A 25,145-nucleotide genomic window follows, 5' to 3' on the forward strand; every position below is an offset into this window, starting at 1 on the left:
GAACCTGAAGAAGCTACCACTCGGTCCCCTGGTGTTAAGGCAGCAAAGGGGTATGGTAAGCAGGAGAAGGCAGAGGGCAAGACAGTGGCGGGGTTTGAGAGTATGTGGAGAATCAGGAAGGAGGATATGGCCATGAAAGAAAGGCTGTCAAAGATGAAGTTACTTGATAGTTTACTTGCAAAAAATGAACCTCTTGCTGACTATGAAGAAGCTCTGAAGAAGAAGCTCATTAATGAGCTCTTGTTGTCTAATTAATGAGCTGTGAAGAAGAAGCTTTTTCTGATTAATCTCAGTTTATGTTGTTTAAGTTCAAGTCCAAGTCTAAGTCTAGGTCGTCTACTTGTTGTTCTTGTTATGTCTCTGTTACTTGTTGTTCTTGTTATGTCTGATTATTAATCTCAGTTTATGTTGTATCAAGATGTTTGTGTTCGTATAATGATGAATCTAAATGCTGATGTTTGTGTTTGTCTTGTTATCATCACTTGTGTCCTGTCTCTGAAGAAGTTTATTTTGTGTTTCATGTCTTCGTTAATGATGAATCTTAATGCTTAACTTTGTGTTTCAAGTCAGAGTGGATAATTGGGAGTGGAGACAAACCTTGGCATCTTGCGTAGTTAAGTCACGGACTAGCGTTTGATCTCTCTGGTCTGAGAACTGAGAGTGGAAAGAGACCTTGGCATCTTGTGTAGTCATGTCATCTTGTCACGGACTTGTGCAGAAACCTTGGCATCACGCTGTTGTTTGTTTCTGGTTGTAGTATCAGGTCTTGTTTTTAAGTATCAGGTCTTGTGTTGTAGTTTCATGTCACGGACTTTTGTAAGCAAAGTGTAAGAAAGTTTTATAAATGGGCGTGTATTCAAGATTGTAGAATGCAAGTTCTTTCTTCTTATCTCAGAAAACGTTCCCTCTCACTTTCATTGCCTCTCACAAAACGTTCCATTTTGAAGCTATTTCTTCCATCTCAAGATATTTCTTCCATCTCAAAACGTTCCATCTAATAAATCGATTCAAAATATTTATCAGTTCAAAAGTTTCATCTCAAGCTATTTCTTCCCCATCAAGTTTTTTTTAAAAAAAAAAATCTCATGGCATCTTCTTCCCATAACAATTTTGAGGGAGTAGATGATGAAACTTTTGATCAATATTTGGATCAACAATTTGATCAAACTTTCGAAAATCTTTGCGTTGGTCAAGAAGATGCATCCAAGAGACGGAAAAAACGAGTTTATATCGAGAGAAATCGTGAACAAGGTCACGCACGGTTATGGAATGATTATTTCAGTGATACTCCAACATATCATGAAATTTTTTTCCGACACCGTTTTAGAATGAACAAGTCATTGTTCATGCGTATTGTTGATCGTCTCTCCACTGAAGTTCAATACTTTCAGCAAAAGGAAGATGGTCTTGGAAGGCTTGGTCTCTCTGCACTCCAAAAATGTACAGCAGCTATTCGTGTCTTGGCGTATGGTCTTGCGGCTGATACGGTCGACGAATACATCCGGCTCGGTGAAACTACAACTCGGTTATGTGTGGAAAATTTTGTGGAAGGAATAATAAATTTATTCGGCGATGAGTACCTAAGAAGACCAACCCCCGCTGATCTTCAATGTCGACTTAATATTGGAGAGTATCGTGGATTTCTCGGGATGATAGGAAGCATCGATTGTATGCATTGGGAGTGGAAGAATTGTCCCACCGCTTGGAAAGGACAATATTCTCGTGGTTCGGGTAAACCAACAATCGTTTTAGAGGCGGTTGCTTCATATGATCTCTGGATATGGCACGCGTTTTTTGGACCTCCAGGTACCTTAAACGATATCAATGTTCTTGATCGCTCCCCTGTTTTTGATGACATAATAAAGGGTCAAGCTCCACAAGTCACTTACTATGTTAATGGAAGAGAGTATCATTTGGCTTACTAGCTCACCGATGGTATTTATCCGAAATGGGCAATATTTATCCAATCAATTTCACTACCACAAGGACCGAAAGCACAATTATTTGCTCAACGTCAAGAAGCTGTCCGAAAAGATGTCGAGCGTGCTTTTGGAGTCTTGCAAGCTCGCTTTGCCATTGTTAAAAATCCAGCACTTTTTTGGGATAAAGTCAAAATCGAAAAGATTATGAGAGCATGTATCATACTCCATAATATGATAGTAGAAGACGAACGAGATGCATACACTCAATTTGATGTTTCCGAGTTCCAACAAGGAGAAGACAACGGAAGTTCACATGTGGATCTCACGTATTCTACATATATGCCTACAAATATCGCCAATATGATGGGAGTTCGAACTAGAATTCGTGATAGACACATGCATCAACAACTGAAAGATGATTTGGTTGAACATGTATGGTTTAAATTTGGACGTGATGAAGACAACAACTGAACTCCGATGCTTCTTTCAAATTATTATCGTTTATTTTCCTAATCTTTGTTTTTATGTTTTTATTTAAAAATCTATGTTTAAAATGTTATCTTTTAATATGTTTTATTTAATAAAAAAATGTTAAGTTTAATAAAAAATGTTTAATGATTTTTTTTCAAGATCCCTAAATTAAGAACCTTGCAATGAACCACTAAAATGTGTGGGTTTCTTAACCTTGTCTCTTATTTCACTTTTTGTTATTAAATGCATTAAAAAGTAATAAGAACCCCTAATATGAGTCTTTGCAATAATCATGCTCTAAGGAGAGAACAATGAGGTAAAAAAGAGAAATATAACATATGGAAAAATTAAATAAGTTAAATCAGAAAAACAAAAAAAAGAAAAAAATATAATAAAACAGTGTAACAAGTGTAAATGGGGGATTTGAACCTCGGTTAATGTGGGGGCAAAGAAAAGGTTTTAGCCAACAATGCTGGTAGATATATGTTTCTCTAGTGAAGATAAATTAAGTTGTAATTTTTTGTGGGGGCAGCTGCACCCACCCTGAACTTAGTAGATCCGCCCCTGCATCTCATCTTCCTTTGACACCACCGTTGTTCCCCACGTAGGACTTTCCCGCATATCAAAGCATGCCACATATGCACAATCTCCACCTCACATGATTTTACATCAAGTAGTTATTTTTATTACAAAATTTACTTTTATTGTTCTATAATGGGTTCTCTAGAGCCACACACAACGCAAGTTAAAATATTTACAAAATCTAAGAATTATGGTCCAAGTAAATAATTCGCCTATAAAATTATGTCTTTCTCAGACCAATGCATTTTTATATTTTAAAGTAAACAAACAAAACAAGTGGTTGAGGCGAGACCCAGTAGACTTGTATTAAGGTCCAGACATATCTCAGGTGGCTCACGTGGCTCCTAAGAGCACCTTTAACGCGGTGTATTAAGTCGCGTTTCTAGGGTATTTAGGTTTAAAAAAAAAGAAAAATGGGTAATTATACAAGAGATGCCTCTTAATTAAGAGGCAGAAGAGACGGGTTTTATGTGACACGTGTCACACATTCACGCTTCTTTCTCTCTCTTTTGCAGGATCGTCTTCTCTCATTCTCTCTTGACTCCTCGACGACACCGACTCTATCTGGTGATATCTCCTCGACGATGCTCTCTCCTCGACGAAATCTCTCGTCGATGGAATCAGTCGGCGTCTCTCTCGGGGGTATCGTCTTCTCTATCGGTTTGATCTCTGTTTCTGGTTGTAGATAATTTTGTTTTTTATGTGTCTTGTTCTTCATACTGATTTGTTTTTAAGGTATCCAGATTTACTTCTCTCTCTGTATAAACTCCATAGCTCGTCGTATTGGGAGTAGAAGTAATCAATCGTTAGAACATGGCTGGATATGGGGGAAAGTAGGGCGAGCTGGTTTGGAAGAAGCGAGCATCTGTTTGCTCAATTGTGGGCCCACTGGATCCGAGGCGTTGAAGAATCTCGTTCTCGGTGGAGTTGGGAGCATCACCATCGTTGATGGATCTAAAGTCGAGCTTGGTGACCTTGGAAACAACTTCATGGGTATTCATTCATTCCTGTGCTCACTGATTTTTTTTGTTATTAGATTCTCTTGGAATTGAGTTTGTATATTCATTTTGGGCATGTGAAAGTGGATGAGAGGAGTGTTGGTCAGTCAAAAGCTAAGTCTACTTGTGAGTTTCTTCAAGAGCTTAATGATTCTGTTAAAGCTAAGTTTATTGAAGAGAGTCCTGATACGCTGATTATGACAAGCCCTTCTTTCTTCTCTTAGTTCACTCTTGTTATAGCCACTCAGGTAATATGATTATGTTGTTAGTTGTAAAGTTGGGTGCTTTTTTGATTTTAAGTACTTCACTAGGGTAGAGTCTTTCCCCAATTGATAGTTTGTAAAGTTGATAGCTTTTGTGTCTCTTTGGAGCTTCTTTATGCTCTCAGATTCTTTTATAGACCTTTCCCTAGTGCTTCATTGATTGTTCCTTATTGATCCTTTATTTGTGTGTTCATCCTTTTGTTTGTAGCTAGTGAAAGATTCAATGGTTAAGCTTGATAAAATCTGTAGAGAAGCAAACGTCAAGCTAGTTTTTGTTCGCTCTTACGGTCTTGTTGGGATTGTTCGTGTGTCAGTAAAGGTAATACCTTTCTTTGTTCAATTTTGTCTGAAAACTAAGGAATCACTGTTGTTTTTGAGTGTTGCCATGGCTGGGGAATATGCTAAGCTGTATTGTTTTGTTTTCTTGTTTGTCAGGAGCACACTATAATTGACTCAAAGCCTGATCATTTTCTTGATGACCTTCGCTTGAATAATCACGGCGTGTCACAGACTTGTCACCGAGGAAGAAGCATTGTAGACTACTCTTTTGTAATTTTGTGTTGTCTAGTCTAGTATTTTGTAATTTTGTGTTCTCATGTGTGTTCACGGACTTTTCTTTTGTAATCCATGCTTTTGACAGACTTTTGTATGCTTGTGTAGTCTAGTAGTTGGTGTTGTCGAGTCTAGTTTGTATTCTCCTTCATGTTCTCCTTTTGTATGCTTGTGTAATCTCGTTTATAAAGTTTGTATTCTCATTCATGTTCTTTATAAAACAACTTCTTTCTCTCATTCTCTGCATACAAAACGAGCAACACCTTTGATCAAAACAACTTCATTTTCTATCCTTCTCACCATACAATTCTCACCATACAAGAGCAAACACATTTTGATCAAAACAACTTCATGTTCTCTCCTTTATACCATACATAACCACTAAACACATTTGATCAAAACTTGTTCTTGTTCTCTCCATACATAACGGCCAAACACTTTTGATCAAAACTTGTTTTTGTTCTCTCCTTCTCTTGATCACAAATTTTATTCACAAAACAATCCAAAACAAATTATGTATGACATCTTCTTCTCATAACATTTTTTTTAAGAACCCCAGAGACTTGCATTGGAGACGCTAATTGTACGGGTCTCTTAGTTATGTTTCTTAACCTCACTTTAACTACTTAAAGTATTAAAAAAATAATAAGAAACCCAAAAAGAGGCTTTAGAGCAGCATTATCGCATGGTTTTGGGAGTGTTTTTACCCAAAAAGCAGGGTGTGGGCCACCACAAAAAGGAAGAAACGAGTTGCAAAAGTCGCAGGAGAAAAAACGTTTGTTCACGGTTTTTTGTACTGTTCGCGGGCTCCACTGACACATGCCGGCCCGTGATAGATTCATTTTTTTTTTATTCAGATAAAAAAAAAATAAGAAACCCAATTAGGTTTGTGGGATAAAGATGCTCTTAGGATAATGATGCTCTAAGCCCATCGAGAAACTTATTCGTCCACGTAGGACGGAGCAGAATCTCGCTCTCCTACTCCCAAGGCTGAGATTTCGCCAAGTCATCGACTATAAAATATCTTGAAACTCAACCATGAGTTTGTCGCCTCGTTAAACGGCGTGCGGCCATATGTAGTAACGCATTAATAAGTGGTTTTCAAATTAGTTAAACTATTAGTAGTACATATTATGGTGGGCAAAATATCCGAACCGAACCGAGTAAAACCGAACCGAGTCAAACCGAACCAATCGAACCGAAATCGATTCAAACCGAACGAAAATCTATTTCAAACCATTCGGTTGAAAATTTTCCCAACCTGAATTGTTCGGTTCGGTTTTAAACCGAACCGAAAAACCGATGTGTTTTTGTAATTATTTAAATTAAAAATATTAGTAATACCAATATACTACAATTCTAATACTAAACCACATATTTTTCAGTTTTTATTCATTCACATATATTCTTTTAACCTAATATTAATCATCAAAATATTTCATTCATTCCAAGCTTTTTAATTTTAATGATATAAGAGATATTACTAATAATTTTAATTCTTATAGATACTTTTGTGACTTTTTAAAGGTTTTTGTTTCAGTTTTATATTGAAATTAGTTCACATATTTTATGTTTACATAAATTATGTTGTAAAACATAATTTCTCTTCGAAAAATTAAACTAACAAGAATCTAATTAAACCGATCAAAGAAAAACAAACCGAGCCGAATACAAATCGAACCGAATACAAACCGAATCGAATATAAACCGAATCGAACACAAACCGAACCAAACTAACTATGGTTTACTTCAGTTGGAAAAATACTAGAACCAAATTAACCAAACTGAACCGAACCCGAACCGAACCGAACCGAAAAAATAACCGAAGTGGCGAGGGGTGGCCACCCCTACGTATTAGAGCACAGATTAATGTTAAAAACAAATGTGACACGTTTTTTAATTACCAAGGATCTAAACCAAACTCGTTTGACATTCTTGTCTATTATTTCAAAAAAAAAAGACATTCTTGTCTAGATTAGTAGAAAATGAGTCAAGACATAAACCTAATAAAGATTGAAACATCATTGGAAAAGACATACACTCCAAATTTCAATTTCATGATAAAGTCTTCGATCAACAGAGGCTTTGTTCGTTTTCTTTGTAACTAGTACAGTACTATAATATACCATTATGATTTATATAAATTGTAGGTTGCCAATGATTGAAACATTCTTCTAATTAATTCAATACTTTGAAAAAGAAAGCATAGTTGGTTGAAAACGAGACGGTTCCTGACCACAGAATAGAGAGAAGCATTATGAAACCAAAGAAGAGAAAAAGATTTTTTTTTTTGCTGATAAAAAGACGAAACTAGCCTCAAAAAAGAATTGAATCACAGAAAACTCGCCACGATAATCCTCCTCCTGCAACTTGCACTTTCCTCTTTATTATTTCTGTCCCCAGAAAAATAGAAAAAACACCAAAAGAGAGACAGAACAGAAGCAACCCTCAGAATCTTGAAGAGTGAATCCGATGGGGAAGAAGAAGTGTGATTTATGCGACGGTGTTGCAAGAATATATTGCGAGTCAGATCAAGCGAGTCTATGCTGGAACTGCGACGGTAAAGTTCACGGCGCTAACTTCCTTGTCGCCAAGCACACGCGTTGTCTTCTCTGCACCTCTTGCCAGTCCCTTACGCCGTGGAAAGCCACGGGGCTTCGTCTCGGTCCAACCTTCTCCGTCTGCGAGTCATGCGTCGCTCTTAAATCCGCCGCCGCCGGTGGAGTCGGTGCCGGCAATGGTTCCGAGAACGAAGAGGATCGTCTCGGGCTCATAGATGACGACGCGGAGTCTTACGACGATGATGAGGACGAAGATGAAGATGAGGAGTACAGTGATGAAGATGAAGAAGTTGACGAGGAGGAAGTGGAGAACCAAGTGGTGCCGTGGTCTGCGGCGGCTGCAGCGCAACTGCCTCCTATGATGAGTTCATCATCATCTTCTGACGGCGGAGATCTGGTGGGGAAAAGGGGGAGGGACTGCTCCGATGTACGGATCTATCCTTTGAACAATCTCGAATTATTTCGTTTTTTTTTTGGATTTAATCATTTATTTCTATTTTTGGAAACTGCAGGACGAGATCGGAAGCTCTTCTCCAGCTCAAGAGTTAAACTATTCTCCACCGTTAAAGCGACCGTCGAGAAAAGGACGCGCGTCCAAATCAACGGCTGCGGTTAACTCTCTCATCAGATTAGAAGGAGAGGGCGCATTGAACGGCGCCGTTGATTCATCTCCCTCATCGTCGTCTTCTCTGATCGTTGCCATCCCCAAAACGAGGAGAGATCTCAGCCGTTGATTCTCCATTTCCGTCCATTTCTGAAATTCTAACAATACTTGTTTTAGTGTTGAGGTAATTAATTGTTGTTGTGCAACTTGTATTTTGATATATTAATATCATTATTAGTTGTTGTCTTTTTATCTTAGTGACTAATTTGGATTCGTAATCATCGTATGTATAATGCTACATTCGAAATTTCATATATCGATTATAAGTTCATGGCTGATTCTATGGATCAAAGGAATGGGTGAGATTGGTGACAAATGGACACATTGATATGCATAATACTAAAATATAAATATATGATTGTGGTTTGCTTTGTAATATCGACCACATAAAGATAAAAATTGTGGGGACTACAGAATTTTTTAAATATAAGTCAGATATTTATGGGTCCTGAATGTTTCTTTCATACGCCAAGAACATTGAACCTGTCATATCTGTCGAGTCTGCGAACTGTTTTCGATGGTCCAAGAAGATAATGCCATCCCCTATGTTTACTTACCTTTAGCTTATCTCATCATCATCCTGGTTCACATGATATACTCTGGATAATAATTTACTATTTTTGTTTGTTTGGATATATAAAGAAAAACAAATTCAAATCCTACCAAAACATCATTCTTAATATATATATAAAAAAAAACAAATCCCACGATAAATGGATATGAGTACGTACAAATATTTTTGTTAGGAAAAATTCGGTGGCTTTGACAATCTAAGCATGACTATCGTCAAAGCATTCAAGCTTTCAGTCCATAGTTACAAAAGTCAAACCACCGATCTTTATCCCAAACGTTGAGTTTGACAATCAGTTTAAACTTAATTATTAATTAATTAAGCACAACCTAACATTCTTCAACAATAACATAATGTACATTTTTACGGCATCATAAATTGAGGATATACTGATTCACAACTAACAAAGGAGACCTGTTTGATGAATGACTTGGTCAGATTGAGAAAATGCTATATAACAAACCAACATCTATCTTGTAGTATCATATGGGATATCAAATCAGCTTGATGAATGAAGATCATTATCCCAAATGGGTTTTGTGTTTAAACAAACTCTTTTCATTAAACAATGTGAAAATCATACGGGTGAATCATTAAAAAAGAGAGGACTGAGAATAATAAAAATCCAGAAGAGATTCCAGAGACTTCATGGTTGCAAAAGATAGCACAAAGCACACACACAATCACACTGAACCCCTTTGTTTCCATCCATCAGTTGTACCTACGAGTTTCAAAAGAATCAAGACCATTCCTCAATCCTCATATGGTGGTTTATATTTTACCTGGCTGTGAAGAGGGTGAATCAAATGAGATACTAAGGGCCCATTACTCATCTGTAAAAGAAAGAGGATTCAACTATTATTCACTTTGGATAATCAAATCACATGCAGCGATGATATTTAAAGACAAACTAGGGATTAACCCGGGCTACGCCCGGGATTTTTATTTTTTTTCTAATTTAAGTTGTTAAATTATTTATATTTAGGTTATGATATATATTTATATAAATGTTAAGATGCATGTCATAATTAAAATTTATTTTTAAATTTTAACACGTTAAATTAACATATTTTTTACTATTTAAATATTTTTTTGTAATTTTGTTGGCTATCTAGTTATCATATTTAGCAAAACTATCTGTTGAGTGTTGGAATAAATGTTTTAGATATTTAATTAAACTGCAAAGTATTTTCGGATCGACCACATGCTCAACAATCGATCGATCCGTAAAAAGATGGTCGATCTCCTTGGCCAGGTAAGTACAATTTTAGCAAAAATATCTTTGATTTTCAAATATTAAGTATATAACTATTTTTTTGAATATTTTTTTTGAATTATATTTTTTGATTAAATTATTGTATTATAATGTTTATGTAAATATTTTTTGTGATGTTTGAATTTGTGCTGTTAGTATACTTAACCTAGATGATATTGAAGTTTAACAATTTATTTTTTTCTGGAAATAGAAAATAGTGATATATCAAAACGTATCTAATACTTGTTAAATGACAGTATAATGTAAATTACATCCATTATTTGAAAATAACCATTTGTTGTTTTTATTTTTTTTTAAATCAGAAATTATTTTTATTTAAAAACATTATTCATATATAATATAATAGTTTAAGTTTGGAAGATTAATCTATATATATAAATTATGTATATTTGTTAAAAAATAATTTAAGATATTATATATTGAGTAACTGAATAAAAGCTGAATTTCTTATCTTGAAAATGAAATATTTATATTTTTGTCTTCATGTTATACTCACCAATCTAGCATTGATATTTATAACTCAGTATGTTTTTTAAAAAAACTTAGTTTTAAGTAATAAACGAATTTAATAAATTAAATTCATCACCTATAATGTTCTGTAAACTATATTTGAAAATTCTTTAAAATTATATTTAAGCATAATATTACTATTATTTAATTTAAGTTATTTTAAGTATAATATATGCTAAACCAACTTAAATTATATTTACAATAGGACCATCCTAAACCGGTTAATAAACCAAAAACAATACTAAACCAACATGAGCCAATACCTGATTCGGCGAGGAAATAAGTGTTTCGGGATAAACGCTTGAATGATTATTAACTGTAATGGTTTGATCATGAAAGAGTAATATGAATATTAACAATAAAATTATGGATTAGATTAATTTAAATTTGTAAGAATACCTTTGAGTCTATGAAAAGCAATTCAATTCCCATGAATAAGTTTGGCTTTTGGAAGTTGCGGGTTTCCCAACAATGAATCCACCTAACAAAAAGTTCGTTGTTATAAAAAATCTCCTTCAAGGTCATTAAAGATTTTTGGAACGGCAAGAGTTGATGGTGGAACCATTTTTTGCTCGAGTGCTTTGAAGTTTTCCTTAATAGTGTGAAATTGAAGTTGATGGAATAATGAATTTTATAGGAACTTTCTTGATGTAAAACTATACATTTTTATTTATTTTTGTTTAATGTGGTATTTCCATTTTTATATAATTTACTACCATTTTAAGATAGATGTACATTTTAAGATAGATGTTTAAATCTTAATGTACTTTTTCTATTTTTAAAAATGTTTATTTCCATTTCTTATATTTTTTATTTACGTAATATCAATATTTATATTTTATATTTTAAAATAGATATTTAAATCTTAATGTATTTTTTTCATTTTTTTTAAATTGTGTATTTATTTATATTATATATTTTACATTTTAAGATAGATGTTTAATGCTTAATGAACTTTTTCCATTTAAAAAAAAATTGTGTATTTACTTATTATTATATATATAATTCATATATTATATATTTACATTATTTACTTATTATTTATTTTCTTGTATATGTATTTCCATTTCTTGTACTTTTATTTACTTAATATCTCTATGTTACATTTTAAGATAGATGTTTAAATCTTAATGAACATTTTCCATTTTTTTTAAATTGTATATTTCCATTTGTTATACTTTCTATTTACGTAATATCTATATTTTAAATTTTGAGATATATTTTTAAATCTTAATGCAATTTTCCATTTTTAAATTGCGTATTTACTTATATTATATATTTACTTATTATTTATTTTTCTTTATATTGTGTATTTCTATTTCTTATACTTTCTATTTACTAATAATTTTATATTTTAAGATAGATTTACATTTTAAGATAGATGTTTAAATACTAATGTACTTTTTCCATTTTTTTAAATTGTGTATTTCCTTTTCTTATACTTTCTATTTGCGTAATATCTATATTTTACATTTTAAGATAGATGTTTAAATATTAATATACTTTTTCCACTGTTTTTAAGTTGTGTATTTCTTTTTCTTATACTTTCTATTTACTTAATATCTATATTTTACATTTTAAGATAGATGTTTAATATTTAATGTAATTTTTCCATATTTTAAAAATTGTGCATTTGCTTATTATTGTATATATAATTCATATATTTATATATTTATAATATTTACTTATTATTTATTTTTCTATATATTGAGTATTTCTCTTTCTTACACTTTATATTTAGTTAATATCTATAATTTATATTTTAAGATAAATGTTTAAATCTTAATGTTTTTTTTCCATTTTCAATGTAAAGCGGCAATGTTTAATAGAAGAAATTGGACAAATAGTTATATTTATGTTTTTTTTTCTTTTTTTATAAAATGGTAGTGTTACATTATGGAGATAAGCCATTTTTTTAGTGAAAAATGGTAATTTTACATATGTTTAATGTAGTTTTTCCATTTTTTTTATGTTGTATGTTTACATATTTTTGTTATTTTTTTTTAAAGTGAAAAATGGTAATTTTACATATGTTTAATGTAGTTTTTCTATTTTTTATGCTGTATGTTTACATATTATTTATAATTTTCGAAAATTAGTAATATTAAAATGTAAAACTATATTTTATGCCACGTGTCATCTTTCGGGAGAATTTTTTCGCTGATGTGGACGCTCTATGGAGCCTCAAAAGGTCCCTTTTATTAGTATAGATTATAAGCTTAAAGTCAAATTTCGTTCTAAAACTTGAAGGAGCTCAAACTAGATTCAAAAGGGCACACAAGATTTGATCATTGAATCAATCAAGCAAAAAACACCCTAACTTGTTTCTGAAACACTAGGCTTCGACAATCTCATACCTATCTTGCATCACCATGCACACGGTCATACAATACATCTGAGATGTGCATAACAAGTGAAAACACTGTCCAAGGAAGAAGAAGCAAAATGGCAACTTCATTCATGCAAACAGAAGGACTTATGATTCGTTTTTTACAACAAGAGTTTGATTCCAGTGTTACAGGTAAAGCACATTGTACAACACTAAGCTAACCACAGAGAATATCAATCAAGTGATCACATACCTTTAATGTGCTCATGATGAGCCAAAGCAGCAGCAATCTTAGCCTCATCATCCCTACCTGATTTAACGGTAACAATAGCCTCCTTAGTACCTCCAGGAGCAGAAGCAGCAGGACAACCGTCACGATCATCAGGGAATCTAACAACAACAACAGGAAAAACACAATGATGAACACAATAATCACTAACAGACCCAAGCTTCCCATCACTCCCCCTCTTCTCAGCACCAAACCCTCTGCTCCCCATGATCACAGCGCTAAGCCCCAGCCTCTCGATCTCCAAACACAGCCTCTCCCTCATATCGTGATCCTTCACTATATGAACCTTGTGAGGAAACCCAGCCTCCGTCAACGGCTTCGCGAGATCGGATACTTTAGAGGCCGTGTACGCGTCGAAATCCTCCTGGCTGGGCTGAGTCTGGAGAGGGAGGGGGCCCCAGTCCGCGCCGAACAGGACGGACGTGGGAGAGACGTGGAGGATGACGACGGCGTCTCCGGGGCGGATGTAGTGATCGACGGCCCAGCGAACGGCGAAGGAGCTTTCCTCGGAGAGGTCGACGGCGACTCCGATTTTACGGCGGGCGCCGGCGGTTGGGGTGGGGGTGGAGGAGGAGTGGTGGTGGATCTTGATGGTGGGGAGGTGAGGGTGATCGGAATCTCGGTTCATGGTTCCCTACAAATTATGGAAACTTCCGATCGAAGAAGAAGGAGAGAGCCGTGTTTATTTATTACTACTTTGAATTTAATTTTAAGTGTTTGTTTATTGCTAATTGTTGGATAAGTTGGTATATTTAAATCATATACATTGAATTTTCCAGAAGTTGAAAAATTCGCGAACGTGCTGAGCAGTGAGCAGCAGGTGAGTGATTAATGGTAATGGGCCGCGGTTTCATATCAAGATTCCATGTCATACTTTTCCCAGGGAAAAACAGTTTATCAAAATCATTTTACAAAGAAAATAATAGAAGAGAATGTTATTAGTTTTTGTATTTTAATTGATTTAAAAAAGTTTATATAATAGAAATCTAAATGAAATTTGTTATTTTTCTGTTAATATGTGGCCAAATCAAAATGAACCAGTTTAGACATGGGCTACAAACCGGTTTTAACCAAAATAATCTTTTTAAAATTCAATTTATACTATTTAAATTAGTTAAAAATAATTTTGAATTAGTACATCTAATTTTGATAATTCATCAAAATAATTTAATAATTAAATTTTAACTTAAAATATCTTATATAAATGTAAAATATATAAAATAATCAATAATTTGTTAAGTTTTATGGTCCGTCTAAATTTCAAATAATCCGCATAGTCAATAATCTTTTACAAAACGTTTAGTTACTGTCGATTTCATGAACATCGACAACCTCAAGCATAAAACCAATATACTATATACACTGATTTAACAATTTGAAAAAAAAAAAAAGGGTGTTGTGAGTAGAATGTGTACTTGATGCTGCTGCAGGAAGCATGAGCTGGAGGGAGTGGAGAACACGATTTACGTTTGGAGTACATTAACGAGACACAAGACTACGTATGTGAACCTACAACAAAAATAATCAAACTAACAAATTGATCTAGCAAAAGATGACACTAATCAAGTAATCATAGCTCATTTGCATTTGCTGCAGCCAGACTGCTGGTCAGCTTGTTCGGAATGAATGATTCCATTTGTATAACACAGTAACACCAAGCATCAATACAAATTGTTTTCTTGTTGGAACCATCATGTATGGAGAAGTTACAAAGGTTAATCTGCAGAATGGAAGCCAACGTCGGAATTTGTTTACAGAAGACAAGACTCAAACTCATCAACAGTTATTCAAACTTGCGGGGATAGCTCAGTTGGGAGAGCGTCAGACTGAAGATCTGAATGTCGCGTGTTCGATCCACGCTCACCGCATTTAATTTTTTTAATTAATTTTATTTACTTGAAATGCAACGTTTTGTGCAGTAAGTAAAGCGTGATTTTGACTCTTAGTTAGAGAGATTTGGAATTAATCAGAAAGGTTTAAACTATTAAACCAATTGCATTCTATTGTATAGCTCTGAATTATAGTCACCGCATCTAATTTTTTAAATTAATTTTATTTACTTGAAATGCAACGTTTTGTGCAGTAAGTAAAGCGCAATTTTGACTATTAGTTAGAGAGATTTAAAATTAATCAGAAAGGTTTAAACTATTAAACCAATTGCATTCTATTGTATAGCTCTGAATTATAGTCACCGCATTTAATTTTGTAAATTAATTTTATTTACTTGAAATGCAACGTTTTGTGCGGTAAGTAAAGCGCGATTTTGACTATTAGTTAGAGAGATTTGCAATTAATCAGAAAGGTTTAAACTATTAAACCAATTGCATTCTATTGTACAGCTCTGAATTATAGTCAAGGTACTAAAGCTCAAGTTGCCTTATAGTTTTTTTTTTTTGAAAAAGGGCATTCATGTTGCCTTATAGTTTGATGCAAAGGAGTGAGAAATCCGATTGTATTGTATATGTGTTAAGAAGATTGAGGGCATTAATATATTACACTTGATCACTTTGCATGTTCTCAGTTACTCATCCGACGAAGAGATCAAGATCGAGAGGCTGACAAGAAAAAGCAGTGTGATCGTGATGATCAAAGACAAAGCTGACTAATGTGGTTATTATTGTTTGTCAAAATAAGAAGAGTAATAAGCTATCTAAGAACCTAATTATGAAGAAAACAAATGTAACAGATTAATACTATACAACTTGGTTGAAGAATGTTGAATGCATGTGTGGGTGAAATGTCCAAAGGCACACAAACCGGGGCAACTCCCTTGTTGCCCATCTTGGAGTAAAATAATTTGTTTCCGGAGGAAAAAGAATCACAGAATTGGCTCTATAAATTGACAGCCAACGCTCGATTTCTCATATCCATCCATAGATAATAAAATAGAAAAAGACTAGAAATGAAGTTCTCTAAAACCTCATCGTTAGTGATGACTCTTCTTTCAATCATGTTATGTTTCTTGCGAGCCAAGTCACAAGGGGTTTACTGCAGCAACCCTTACCAACTATGTTTCCAGAAGTACATACTGTGTCCTGCAGAGTGCCCCAGCACCGGTGCCGCCACTAATAACAAAGTCTGTTACGTAGACTGTCGTAACATTCTATGCACCTCCGAGTGTCGCAGTAAGAAAAGAAAAAATGCTTGGAACATTTTTTTATATTAATCAATGTTTATATATAGAGAAATCTCTAGGATAGACCTATAATTTTTTTTGTCACAAATATAGACCTTAAAAATAAAAATGACTAAAATAGACTTAAATGTTTTATCAAAAGAAGTAAATATACACTTATACCCTTAGGGTTAATTAATCTAGACATTAGGGTTTAGAATCAATGGGTGGGGTTTAGGGTTTAGGGTTTAGAGTTTAGGGTTTAGAGTTGAGGAGTGGGGTTTTGGGGATAAGATTTAAAATTTAAAAAAATAAAACAAATTTAAAATTTTCAAAATCAAAAATGCTATTTTAGTCATTTTAGTTTTTGAAGTTTATTTTTGTGACAAAAACTTAAAAAAGTCTATTTGAGAGAATTGTCCTTATCTATACTATTATTTATGAAGTGATTTTGCTGATTTGTCACATTCTCTATGATTTTAGCTAATTTTTCTTATTTGTCATATTATTATTAATTTTTAATTCAAATATTTAATTTAAATAATATAAATATTTTGAAATTTTTAATTAATTTATTAATTTTAATAGTATACTGTTTCGAACTTTCTAATTGGAATTATAATTATTTTAACTTTCACAAGTTTCTTATTAGTTTTTAGCTTAAATCATTAATTTATTCATTTAAATAATATAACTATCTCTAAATTTCTAATTGGAACTAAAATTATAATTGTTTTAACTTTCACAAGTGAAGATTAATTCTTGTTTTCATGTGATGTAAGATGTTTTAAATTTTATAGTTTAATTTACTCATTCATTCCAAATTGTATCGGTTATAGTTTTTTTTCCATCCTTTAGGTATAGTGTTTTTGTTTCAATTGTTTGCGTTATCTTCATGATATCACTTTCATTCTGATGAACGCTCTCTTTTCAGGGGTTCAATCATTTTGTGCAGATCAAACAATATTTTTTTGTCAAACAATATTATTCTTTGAGTTGTTTGCATTAACGGCTATATGAACAACATCAAAGCTTAATTCTCTCTTTAGCTTTAGGTCTTTTTTTGGGTTCTTGACATCTATATTTATGTACTTTCGATATTTGTTTTCTGTTTAGTTGAAGTTTTATGTTTTTCTTTCTTTCATTGAGTTTAAAAGACTAGGAAGAAAATCGGTTTTGCTACATGTAGTTTGGAATTATGAATTAGTTATTCTAAATTATTTAATGGCAGTTATTTCACTTATATGTTTTATTACTGTTTAATTTATAAGGAAACTTATGCTTTGATATTAAGTTTAGAGAGTTGCTTATGTAATCATGTTATGAACATGTGTTTAATGGTTTAATCTCTAAAACGGCTAAAGTAGATATATTTTTAATGAATAATTAGATTTATCATTATATAATTAACTATAATAATAATAAAACTATCATTTTCTATTTTTTGTTTATTAAATGTAAACTTATGAAATATTTCAATAACTCAATGTATATATTTATCAAGTAAACCAATGAAATATTATCATTATCTCAATTGTTTTTTTTTTAATTTTCTTCTAAATTATCATCAAACTTTATTTTTTATTTACTTTTAATTTAATTTTTATTTATTTTATTTTTATTTGGATTTTTGTGTTTCAATGTTTTTTGGTAATTTAATACATTTTCTGGTTCAAAAATACAAAGTGGATTAAGAGAGACCAAAAGTTCACCTTCTTTGTTGTCCAAAAGAGAAGTTCACATTCTTACTTTACTTTATTGTGTGTAATATTTGTTATGTAATTATGCTTTCATGGTTTTATAGTTTTATAGCTTTCCTTTGTACTAAAAAGACGTAGACCGAGATAAAAATCAAAGAAAACTAAAATGATTAAGAATATAAAGAATAAGTTATTGTCATGTTTAAATCATAAGAAATATATTAATAACTATTAGTAAAACGATTATGCCCACATGTGCGGGCAAAACACCTAGTATATAAGTAAAGCTCATAATAAGTAATGTTTTTAGGAGCGAGTCTAAATTGCAATAGACCTGGACCGGCTTGTAACGACCCGAGGTTAATAGCTGGTGATGAGAGTGTGGTCTATTTCCACGGAAAGAGCAAAGAACATTTTAGCCTTGTCTCGGACCCTGACCTCCAGATCAATGCTAGGTTCACTGGGCCACAGGCCAGCTGGTCGTTCTAGAGACTTCACTTGGGTTCAAGCTCTAGGGTTCCTCGTCAACTCTCAAAAGTTTTCCCTTGAGGCCACCAAAGTAGCCACTTGGGACGACAGCATCGACCATCTCAGATTCTCTTTCGATGGCCAAGATTTAATTATCCCCAAGGAAATTCTCTCCACATGGTAAATAATATCAAAATATCATGCTTTACGTTGTGATTATTTCAAATACAGTTTCCAAGTCTATATGTATTCGTAAAAGTAACTATATTTTTTAAAATAGATGATGACATATTTTTGTATATTTGTATATTGGATTCTACACTAAGCACATGTGCGTTTAAGCAGGTACTCGCCCAAAAAGGACATCAAGATTCGGAGAGCGACAAAGATGAACAGCGTGACCGTAACAATCAAAGACAAGGCAGAGATTATGGTCAATGTGGTTCCTGTGACTAAAGAAGACGATAGGATCCAAAGCTACAAAGTGCCTTCAGATGACTGTTTGGCGCATCTAGAGGTTCAGTTCAGGTTTCTTAACCTATCCCCAAGAGTGGATGGAATCTTGGGACGCACTTCTAGGCCTGGTTTCCAAAATCAGGCTAAGTCTGGAGCTGCAATTCCAGTGATTGGTGGTGAGGATAAGTTCAGAACAACTTCGCTACTCTCTCATGACTGTAAGACTTGCATATTTACCGGTCTAAGCAGTTCAATCAAGTGGGAGACCGAACACGCAGTATTGGATTTGGATTGCACTCGTGGGGCATCTTTCGGATACGGAATCATTTGCAGAAGCAGGAAGTGATTTTGTACGAAAGACCGATCTCCTAATTAACTTATCGCGTAAAAGCAAACAAATGGAGATCTTACCTATGATAAACTGATTTCTAATATCTTAATTTATCTCAAGCTGTCTAGACAAACTTAAATTAAATAGTATCATCTTCATTCTTTGACTATTTATAAAAAATATATGAAAATGATTCCGTTAAAACCATTTACTAAATGAAGTAACTCGAATAATGGGTTAATGTAAGAATACAAGCCATTTACTAAAACCATTTACTAAATGAAGTCCACGGTAGTACGTTTACTATGCACCACAAATTCACCAGCTAGCAGTTCGCATTACTAGAGGATATTTTAAATCCACACAAATAGGTTTTATATTCTATATGCTATGTGATGATATACTATTGTCATACTTGAGGTATTTTTTTTGTTTCATTTAATGCATGACTGCAAAATTATTTGAACTCGAGGGTATGACTATGAGTTTTGTAGATTGATTTGTATGTATATTGAATTGAATGAGCATAGTTTAATATCTCCTTCTCCCATGCCAAAGGTATGTAAATCCCATGAACACCATCACCACCATCTTACTTTGCAGTTGTTTCTTGTTTTTATCCAAAAATAAAAACTATATATATAACACTTGAGTTTACATTGGATCTTCAACGATGATGTTGCCAGATGCTTTCTGTACGATAATGTTATCCACAGATTTTAAGTGATCTCTGTGGGGACCAGTCTTCTCCTGTCCAAATATCACCTTCTCCACTCCTTCACGAGTAAATATATTAATATACGCTCACATTCTCTCACAAAGTATCCAGTTCGGTACAATCGATCTTCCTCACTCCCTGTTTGTCCAAAAATGGCGCTTCAAGCTGCTTCTTTGGTCTCCTCGGCTTTCTCTGTCCGTAAAGATGGAACACTGAATGCTTCATCATCATCCTTCAAGGACTCGGGTCTCTTTGGTGCCTCCATTACTGACCGAGTCAAATCCGAACAAAGCTCTTCCTCATAAGGTTCAAGGTAAAGAACAAATCTCAGTTCCTACATTACATTCTTGATTCTTCATATAATATTAAATAAGCTCGTTAGGCTTAAGTTTCTTAACGTACAACTGATAATATTACTGCTGTGTTCATAGGGCTACATAAGAATATAAGATGGGAAACTCCTATTGGAAAAAAAAAGAACACAGAGCTCCATTACCCCTAAAGTGTGTAAGATCAGTGAGAAGCTCGTTGGCTTGGCCTAATATGAACTTTCCTGAATGAGACCTCTATGTTACCAACTGATAAACCCTAGATGTCTGATTCTATTGTGAAATTGTTCATTAGTGACTGTTGAGTATAAATCTGTGGCGAGTAGCGTGCAATAGAAGTTTCCCTACAACACTAGAAGCTTATCAACCAGATAAAGAGTTGAGAATTTTATTTTTTTCTCAAGGAAGAAACAAAACAGTAGAAAGCTATATACAGTTTTATTCATGTCTTATTATTAGAGAGGGTCCATAACAAAAGTAATCAAGAACAAGAACGGAGAAAGAGAGTGCAAGTATTCAGAGAGACCAATTAGCTTCACTTCCTCGACGAGGGATACTGTTAACACGAGAGTACACATCCACCTTGAAGTTGGCACCACATAGAACTCCTTCGCTGTCCACTCTCGGCATCGCCTTGATCTTGTTCATCGGATGCTCAAAGCTCATTAACCCTCCTTCACTGTGGAACATACATCCTGCAACACTCCCCAAAAATCCATCAAACATTTCATTATTTGTTGGATTTATTATCTGAATTTAAACTACTATGTTTCGTAAAATACCAAGACCACATCAAGAATCAGCTATCAACATGATTCATGTCCTAGCCTTTGTTTAAAACATATGAAGATTTGTGCTGCGTGTGTTATACTTAATTACTAAGTATTATTACCTGTAGGAAATGGAGCAAAAGATTTAGCACAGCCCTCTTTAATAACATCTAAATCATCTGAGATCACAACAGATCCATCAGCAGCTATTCCCCAAAAGAGCTTCACTCCTCCATCAGATCCCTGCAAGAAACAATCCTCAAGTTCTTTATAAATCACTAACTTCTTAAAAATAAATCAAAGTGCTTGTGAGAATACCAGAGCCGTGAAGACAGAGCCGGCTTTGCTATCATAAACAACAAAGGCAAAGCTACCATCTAAATCCTTGACGACTTGATCAGCTGGATAAGGACCTCTGTCTCTAAGAGTCCTATAAGCTTCAATCACAAACATGGCCTCGTTCGTTGTCTTGGTGAGACCGTATTGCTTGTTTAGCTGACACAGATTGTTCAAGCTCCCAAAGAAGAGACAGTAGATGTCATCAAATCCACAGAACAATCTGAACACAAAAAAAAAAAAAGAGAAACTGTAAGAGCAGAATTTTGTAACAAGAAGAGAAGGTATGTGGATTACCTTTGGTGGATGGAAAAGGAAGCAGAGGGACGAACGTAAGCTAGAACAGCTGCTTTACCAAAAGACATAGAGAAAGTGTTGAGAGGGTAACGAGACAAGAAACTGTTTAAGGTTTCTTCAGGAAGTTTGGGCTGTTTAGAGCATTTCTCAGATGCTGGACTGTGGAGTTCCTCCGGTGGATGAGCAAACGCCTCATGAAATATAGCCAACATGTTTCTTCACAGGGGAGAGAGAACCCAACAATAAAAAAGGTTATAAATCTAAGAGAAGAGTTTTGTTTCTCTATAATTAGAAACTTTGAAGAAAAATGCAGAAGCAGAGAAGAAAGTGGTTAGGTTTCTTGAGTATTTATACATGTATTATGTCAAGTGGTGGCTGTATGTTTTAATCTAAGTCCGTTGTCTGGTTTTCTTTCTTTTTCCTGTGGGAAGAAACTGTTTTGGATGAGCTCACGAGTTTATTACTTCTTATAGTATTACACTACAATTTTGGATATATTATTCGGATAGTCTTATATGAATTATCCAATATGTTATCAAATAATTCATTATCTTTTTTGACTTGTTTTATTTTTAGGATGATTTTTTAAAATTAAAATTTGTTGAGGTACTGCACTTATGATTTTTCTTTCTGCTTTTAGTTAAGCAATTAAAAATTATTTTTTATCTTATTATTACATAACATCTGTGCTAGTGTTTTAGAGTCTTTTTCAAATTCAATCTTTTGATTGTAAATATTAGGCTGTCACTGAAAAGTATCGAGTAAAAAAGATCTTTTACTTCCAGTTCAGTTATTATTTTCTAAGTGAAAACTAATCAAAAATCCAGCTGAAAAAGTAAGTGGAAAATAGAGTGAGTTTTACTCTAGATGATAAAAGATAATTCTAAAAATTAATTTTACTATAAAAATATTTCTTCATCCGCTACCTTCACTCTCCTGTGCTTGTCAGCTGTCAGTCGTAGCCATTGTTTTAGAAAACAATAATGATAGGGTCTGGTTTTGGAATCTTTGCAAAGCGGGGGAAAGATAGGTATTGGTGGGCCATGAAAAGAAAGATGTCAGTGTTACGGGCAGTTGGTTACGGGATAAGCATTCTCGTACTTTCATGTCTTCTTATCCTTTTTTTTTTGTCAACGTCTTCTTATCTTCTCACCTATTCAATTCATAAATATTAATTTAATTTTCTAAAGTAGAAACTGATGTTCTGTGATTGCCCGGACTGCATTATTGCATCACTGCAGTCACTTTCACTGGCACATTTGTTGAATACTCATGTTAGCTCATTTCACTTATGGGCCTAAGGCCATCATTATCGGGCGTGCCTTGGGCCGTTTCTTACCGATTTTTGGATCGAAAATAAATGAAAAATGGGAAAGGACGTTACAAACGGGCCTTAATTAAGGGCTGTTCAGCGTCGTCCCTCTTGGCTACGTGGCAGCACCGGAATTGGAGATGAAATCGAAGACGGTTTGCGTTTTTCATTTTGTTCTTCTCTCCTCTCTACCATCTCCGAAAGGCGACGGCGAAGGCGATTTCCCAGAGGAAAACACGACGGCAAAGGCGATAACCTGATCTCGTAATCGATCTCCGGTGGCGAAGACCTAATCTCGATATCGAAAGCCCAATCCACATCCGACTCCGAAATCGAAAACAAGGTATGTCTTTCACCTTCTTTTAGGGTTGTGTAGATTGTATGATTCAATCGTATAGATTCTGTGATTGTTTGATAGGATCCGTATAGATTCTGTGATTGTTTGATATGATTCAATCATATAGGTTCTGTGGTTCGAGAAAAATCGTATAGATTATTTTCGATTCGGATAAAATCTATACTACGTTTGACATTGATTATATGGTTGTTTCGTATAGTTTGTGTGATTGTTTCTTATAGATTTTGCACCAAATTCGTATAGATTGTATGCTTGTATGTGAAAATAACTTAATTATAGTTTGATATCAATGCAAATTTGAATTTTTTTGAATGAACAAATTAGAAGTATGATAGATTGTAACGAGGCAAATCGTTCATTTAGACCATGTTGTTAATGTTTTTAATCAACTAGACCAAACATTTCCAGTGAAAGTATATTTGTTATTAATGTTTTATAGTAAAGGTACTGCCTAGGTTAGACATTTAATCAACTAGATCAACTAGATCAACTAGATCAACCATTTCCACGAATATAGTTTGTTTAAAACGAAATCCCTGTAAATTTTAATGATCTTGGTAATGGTTTTTTAGTTGTGTGAGAGAGTTGATAGCTTTTTAGTTGTGTAATAACTTCGGATTAGACATTTCTTGTTTATGGTTGTGTAATAACTTCACTTCCTCCTATTAAACCCGAGCTCATAGAGCTTAAATATACATAGCTACTTGCTCTCTTTTATCATCTCATACGGGTTTCTCCTCCTAAATCTCTTCTCTTTTCTCACTGGTATGGATTCAAGGAATCTTCATACTCAGTCCTCTAGTTATGTAGGACTGCTTTACAGTCAACAAGGTAGTGTTCAACATGAAAACTTTCCTTATGAAAGTTTTCATTCTAGTGTTCACTTAGGAGAATCCGAAAACCCTCCTTTCAGTTCACAACAATCTGAAGGCACACCAGTAGGCACACCTGTAGGCACACCAGTAGGCACACCACTGAGCACACCCGTGGACCGTGTGGTTCGACGCAAATGGACCCCAGCGGATGATGAGGTTCTAATCAGTGTGTAGCTCAACACTTCCAAGGATGCTGTAGTTGGAAATGAGCAGAAGTAGCTCACCTTCTGGAAACGTGTTGGTGAGTATTACACAGCAAGTCCTCACGGAGGAGAGGATGGTGAAAAGAGAGAGCGTCTTCATTGTAAGAAGATGTGGCATAGGATAAACGATCATGTTAACAAGTTCTGCGGCGCTTACGCAACAGCAGAGAGGCAAATTAGCAGTGGTGAGAGTGACACTGATGTTCTCAAGAGGGCTCATGACATCTTCTACGCTGATCACAAAACCAAGTTCAGCCTCGAGCATGCGTGGTGTGTGTTGAGGTATGAACAGAAATGGCTCAGCCTCAACATTCCAAAAGCGAGCTCAAGAGGAAAAATGGTGAAACAATAGCTGAAACTCCAACCACCGAGAATGGTGATCATGAGACCCGGCCTGAAGGTATCAAGGCTGCTAAATCGAAAAGGAACACTGCTCAAGGGAAATCTGTTGCTGAGTATACCACCCTTTGGGAAATGAAGAAGGAGGATTTGGCCATGAAGGAGAGATTGTCTAAGTTGGCCATACTAGATACTCTCCTCGCCAAGTCAGAACCATTAACTGAGGCAGAAGAAGTTGTCAAGAATAAGCTCTTAGCTGCGTACTTCTGAATAATTAGAGCTTATTCTTCTGTTTTAATAACTAAGTCTTTTTAAATCTTGGTTTCAATATGTTTGTCCTTTTAAATCTCTGTTTTTATGTTTTTCTTTTTAAATCTCTGTCTTAACATGTTTGTCTTTATAATATGTTTGTCTTATTAAATCAGTTTCTCTTTTTAATAACTATGTATTATAATAACTAAGTCTTTTTAATAATTAAAATAACAATGTCTTGCTTAAATGTATACTATGAATGTTCTTGCTTAAATGTATACTATGAATGTTCTTGCTT

General features: G+C 34.1%; 4 protein-coding genes, 1 non-coding gene and 1 pseudogene across 16 annotated transcripts; 4 read left to right on the top strand and 2 right to left on the bottom strand.

Moving 5' to 3' along the window:
- Positions 1-2,496: 2,496 nt before the first annotated feature.
- LOC106359498 (NEDD8-activating enzyme E1 regulatory subunit AXR1-like) lies at positions 2,497-5,025 on the top strand. 10 transcript variants are annotated; one of them, XM_048765785.1, is made up of 5 exons: positions 3,234-3,617; positions 3,711-3,968; positions 4,058-4,099; positions 4,445-4,555; positions 4,672-5,025. In XM_048765785.1, the coding sequence occupies exons 1-4, from the start codon at positions 3,560-3,562 to the stop codon at positions 4,465-4,467; spliced, it is 381 nt and encodes a 126-aa protein (XP_048621742.1). In that variant the 5' UTR covers positions 3,234-3,559; the 3' UTR covers positions 4,468-4,555; positions 4,672-5,025. The 10 variants fall into 10 exon arrangements, 7 of the variants coding, with proteins under 7 accessions (XP_048621748.1, XP_048621747.1, XP_048621742.1 ...); XR_007327505.1 differs by having other exon boundaries at positions 3,264-3,635; positions 3,750-3,968; positions 4,058-4,221; XR_007327504.1 differs by having other exon boundaries at positions 3,265-3,635; positions 3,719-3,968; positions 4,058-4,221.
- Positions 5,026-7,020: 1,995 nt separating this feature from the next.
- Positions 7,021-8,291, top strand: LOC106412037 (zinc finger protein CONSTANS-LIKE 1-like). Its single transcript, XM_013852925.3, has 2 exons — positions 7,021-7,776; positions 7,862-8,291. The coding sequence occupies exons 1-2, from the start codon at positions 7,261-7,263 to the stop codon at positions 8,081-8,083; spliced, it is 738 nt and encodes a 245-aa protein (XP_013708379.1). The 5' UTR covers positions 7,021-7,260; the 3' UTR covers positions 8,084-8,291.
- Positions 8,292-9,083: 792 nt separating this feature from the next.
- Positions 9,084-13,816, bottom strand: LOC106360518 (universal stress protein PHOS34). 3 transcript variants are annotated; one of them, XM_048765792.1, is made up of 4 exons: positions 12,953-13,816; positions 10,634-10,686; positions 9,367-9,417; positions 9,084-9,305 (listed from the first exon to the last, which is right to left on the bottom strand). In XM_048765792.1, the coding sequence occupies exons 1-4, from the start codon at positions 13,614-13,616 to the stop codon at positions 9,231-9,233; spliced, it is 843 nt and encodes a 280-aa protein (XP_048621749.1). In that variant the 5' UTR covers positions 13,617-13,816; the 3' UTR covers positions 9,084-9,230. The 3 variants fall into 3 exon arrangements, with proteins under 3 accessions (XP_048621749.1, XP_013655582.1, XP_048621750.1); XM_013800128.3 differs by lacking the exon at positions 10,634-10,686 and having other exon boundaries at positions 12,953-13,813; XM_048765793.1 differs by lacking the exons at positions 9,084-9,305; positions 9,367-9,417 and adding an exon at positions 10,770-10,851 and having other exon boundaries at positions 10,669-10,686; positions 12,953-13,813.
- A 967-nt stretch (positions 13,817-14,783) lies between these two features.
- TRNAF-GAA lies at positions 14,784-14,856 on the top strand. Its single transcript has one exon. It is a non-coding gene; the product is annotated as a tRNA-Phe (tRNA).
- Positions 14,857-15,434: 578 nt separating this feature from the next.
- LOC106412929 lies at positions 15,435-21,033 on the top strand (annotated as a pseudogene).
- On the bottom strand, positions 20,474-21,987 carry LOC106416317 (stem-specific protein TSJT1-like). The gene is made up of 4 exons (XM_013857177.3): positions 21,509-21,987; positions 21,194-21,434; positions 20,998-21,118; positions 20,474-20,800 (listed from the first exon to the last, which is right to left on the bottom strand). The coding sequence occupies exons 1-4, from the start codon at positions 21,718-21,720 to the stop codon at positions 20,622-20,624; spliced, it is 753 nt and encodes a 250-aa protein (XP_013712631.1). The 5' UTR covers positions 21,721-21,987; the 3' UTR covers positions 20,474-20,621.
- Between the last annotated feature and the right edge of the window lie 3,158 nt (positions 21,988-25,145).

Source organism: Brassica napus, chromosome C8 (assembly GCF_020379485.1).
Source record: "Brassica napus cultivar Da-Ae chromosome C8, Da-Ae, whole genome shotgun sequence".
Lineage (NCBI taxonomy): Eukaryota > Viridiplantae > Streptophyta > Magnoliopsida > Brassicales > Brassicaceae > Brassica > Brassica napus.

Coding starts and splice junctions, on each gene's coding strand:
- LOC106360518 (XM_048765792.1), bottom strand. CDS start 13,616: ATGAACCGAGATTCCGATCACCCTCACCTCCCCACCATCAAGATCCAC. Junction 10,687..12,952: donor TCATCATGAGCACATTAAAG/GTATGTGATCAC, acceptor AAACCATTACAG/TTAATAATCATTCAAGCGTT. Junction 9,418..10,633: donor TTATTTCCTCGCCGAATCAG/GTATTGGCTCAT, acceptor TTTCTTTTACAG/ATGAGTAATGGGCCCTTAGT.
- LOC106416317 (XM_013857177.3), bottom strand. CDS start 21,720: ATGTTGGCTATATTTCATGAGGCGTTTGCTCATCCACCGGAGGAACTC. Junction 21,119..21,193: donor GCTCTGTCTTCACGGCTCTG/GTATTCTCACAA, acceptor TGTTTCTTGCAG/GGATCTGATGGAGGAGTGAA. Junction 20,801..20,997: donor TTTTGCTCCATTTCCTACAG/GTAATAATACTT, acceptor GGAGTGTTGCAG/GATGTATGTTCCACAGTGAA.
- LOC106412037 (XM_013852925.3), top strand. CDS start 7,261: ATGGGGAAGAAGAAGTGTGATTTATGCGACGGTGTTGCAAGAATATAT. Junction 7,777..7,861: donor GGGGGAGGGACTGCTCCGAT/GTACGGATCTAT, acceptor TGGAAACTGCAG/GACGAGATCGGAAGCTCTTC.
- LOC106359498 (XM_048765785.1), top strand. CDS start 3,560: ATGCTCTCTCCTCGACGAAATCTCTCGTCGATGGAATCAGTCGGCGTC. Junction 3,618..3,710: donor AGTCGGCGTCTCTCTCGGGG/GTATCGTCTTCT, acceptor TTTGTTTTTAAG/GTATCCAGATTTACTTCTCT. Junction 3,969..4,057: donor CCTTGGAAACAACTTCATGG/GTATTCATTCAT, acceptor GGCATGTGAAAG/TGGATGAGAGGAGTGTTGGT.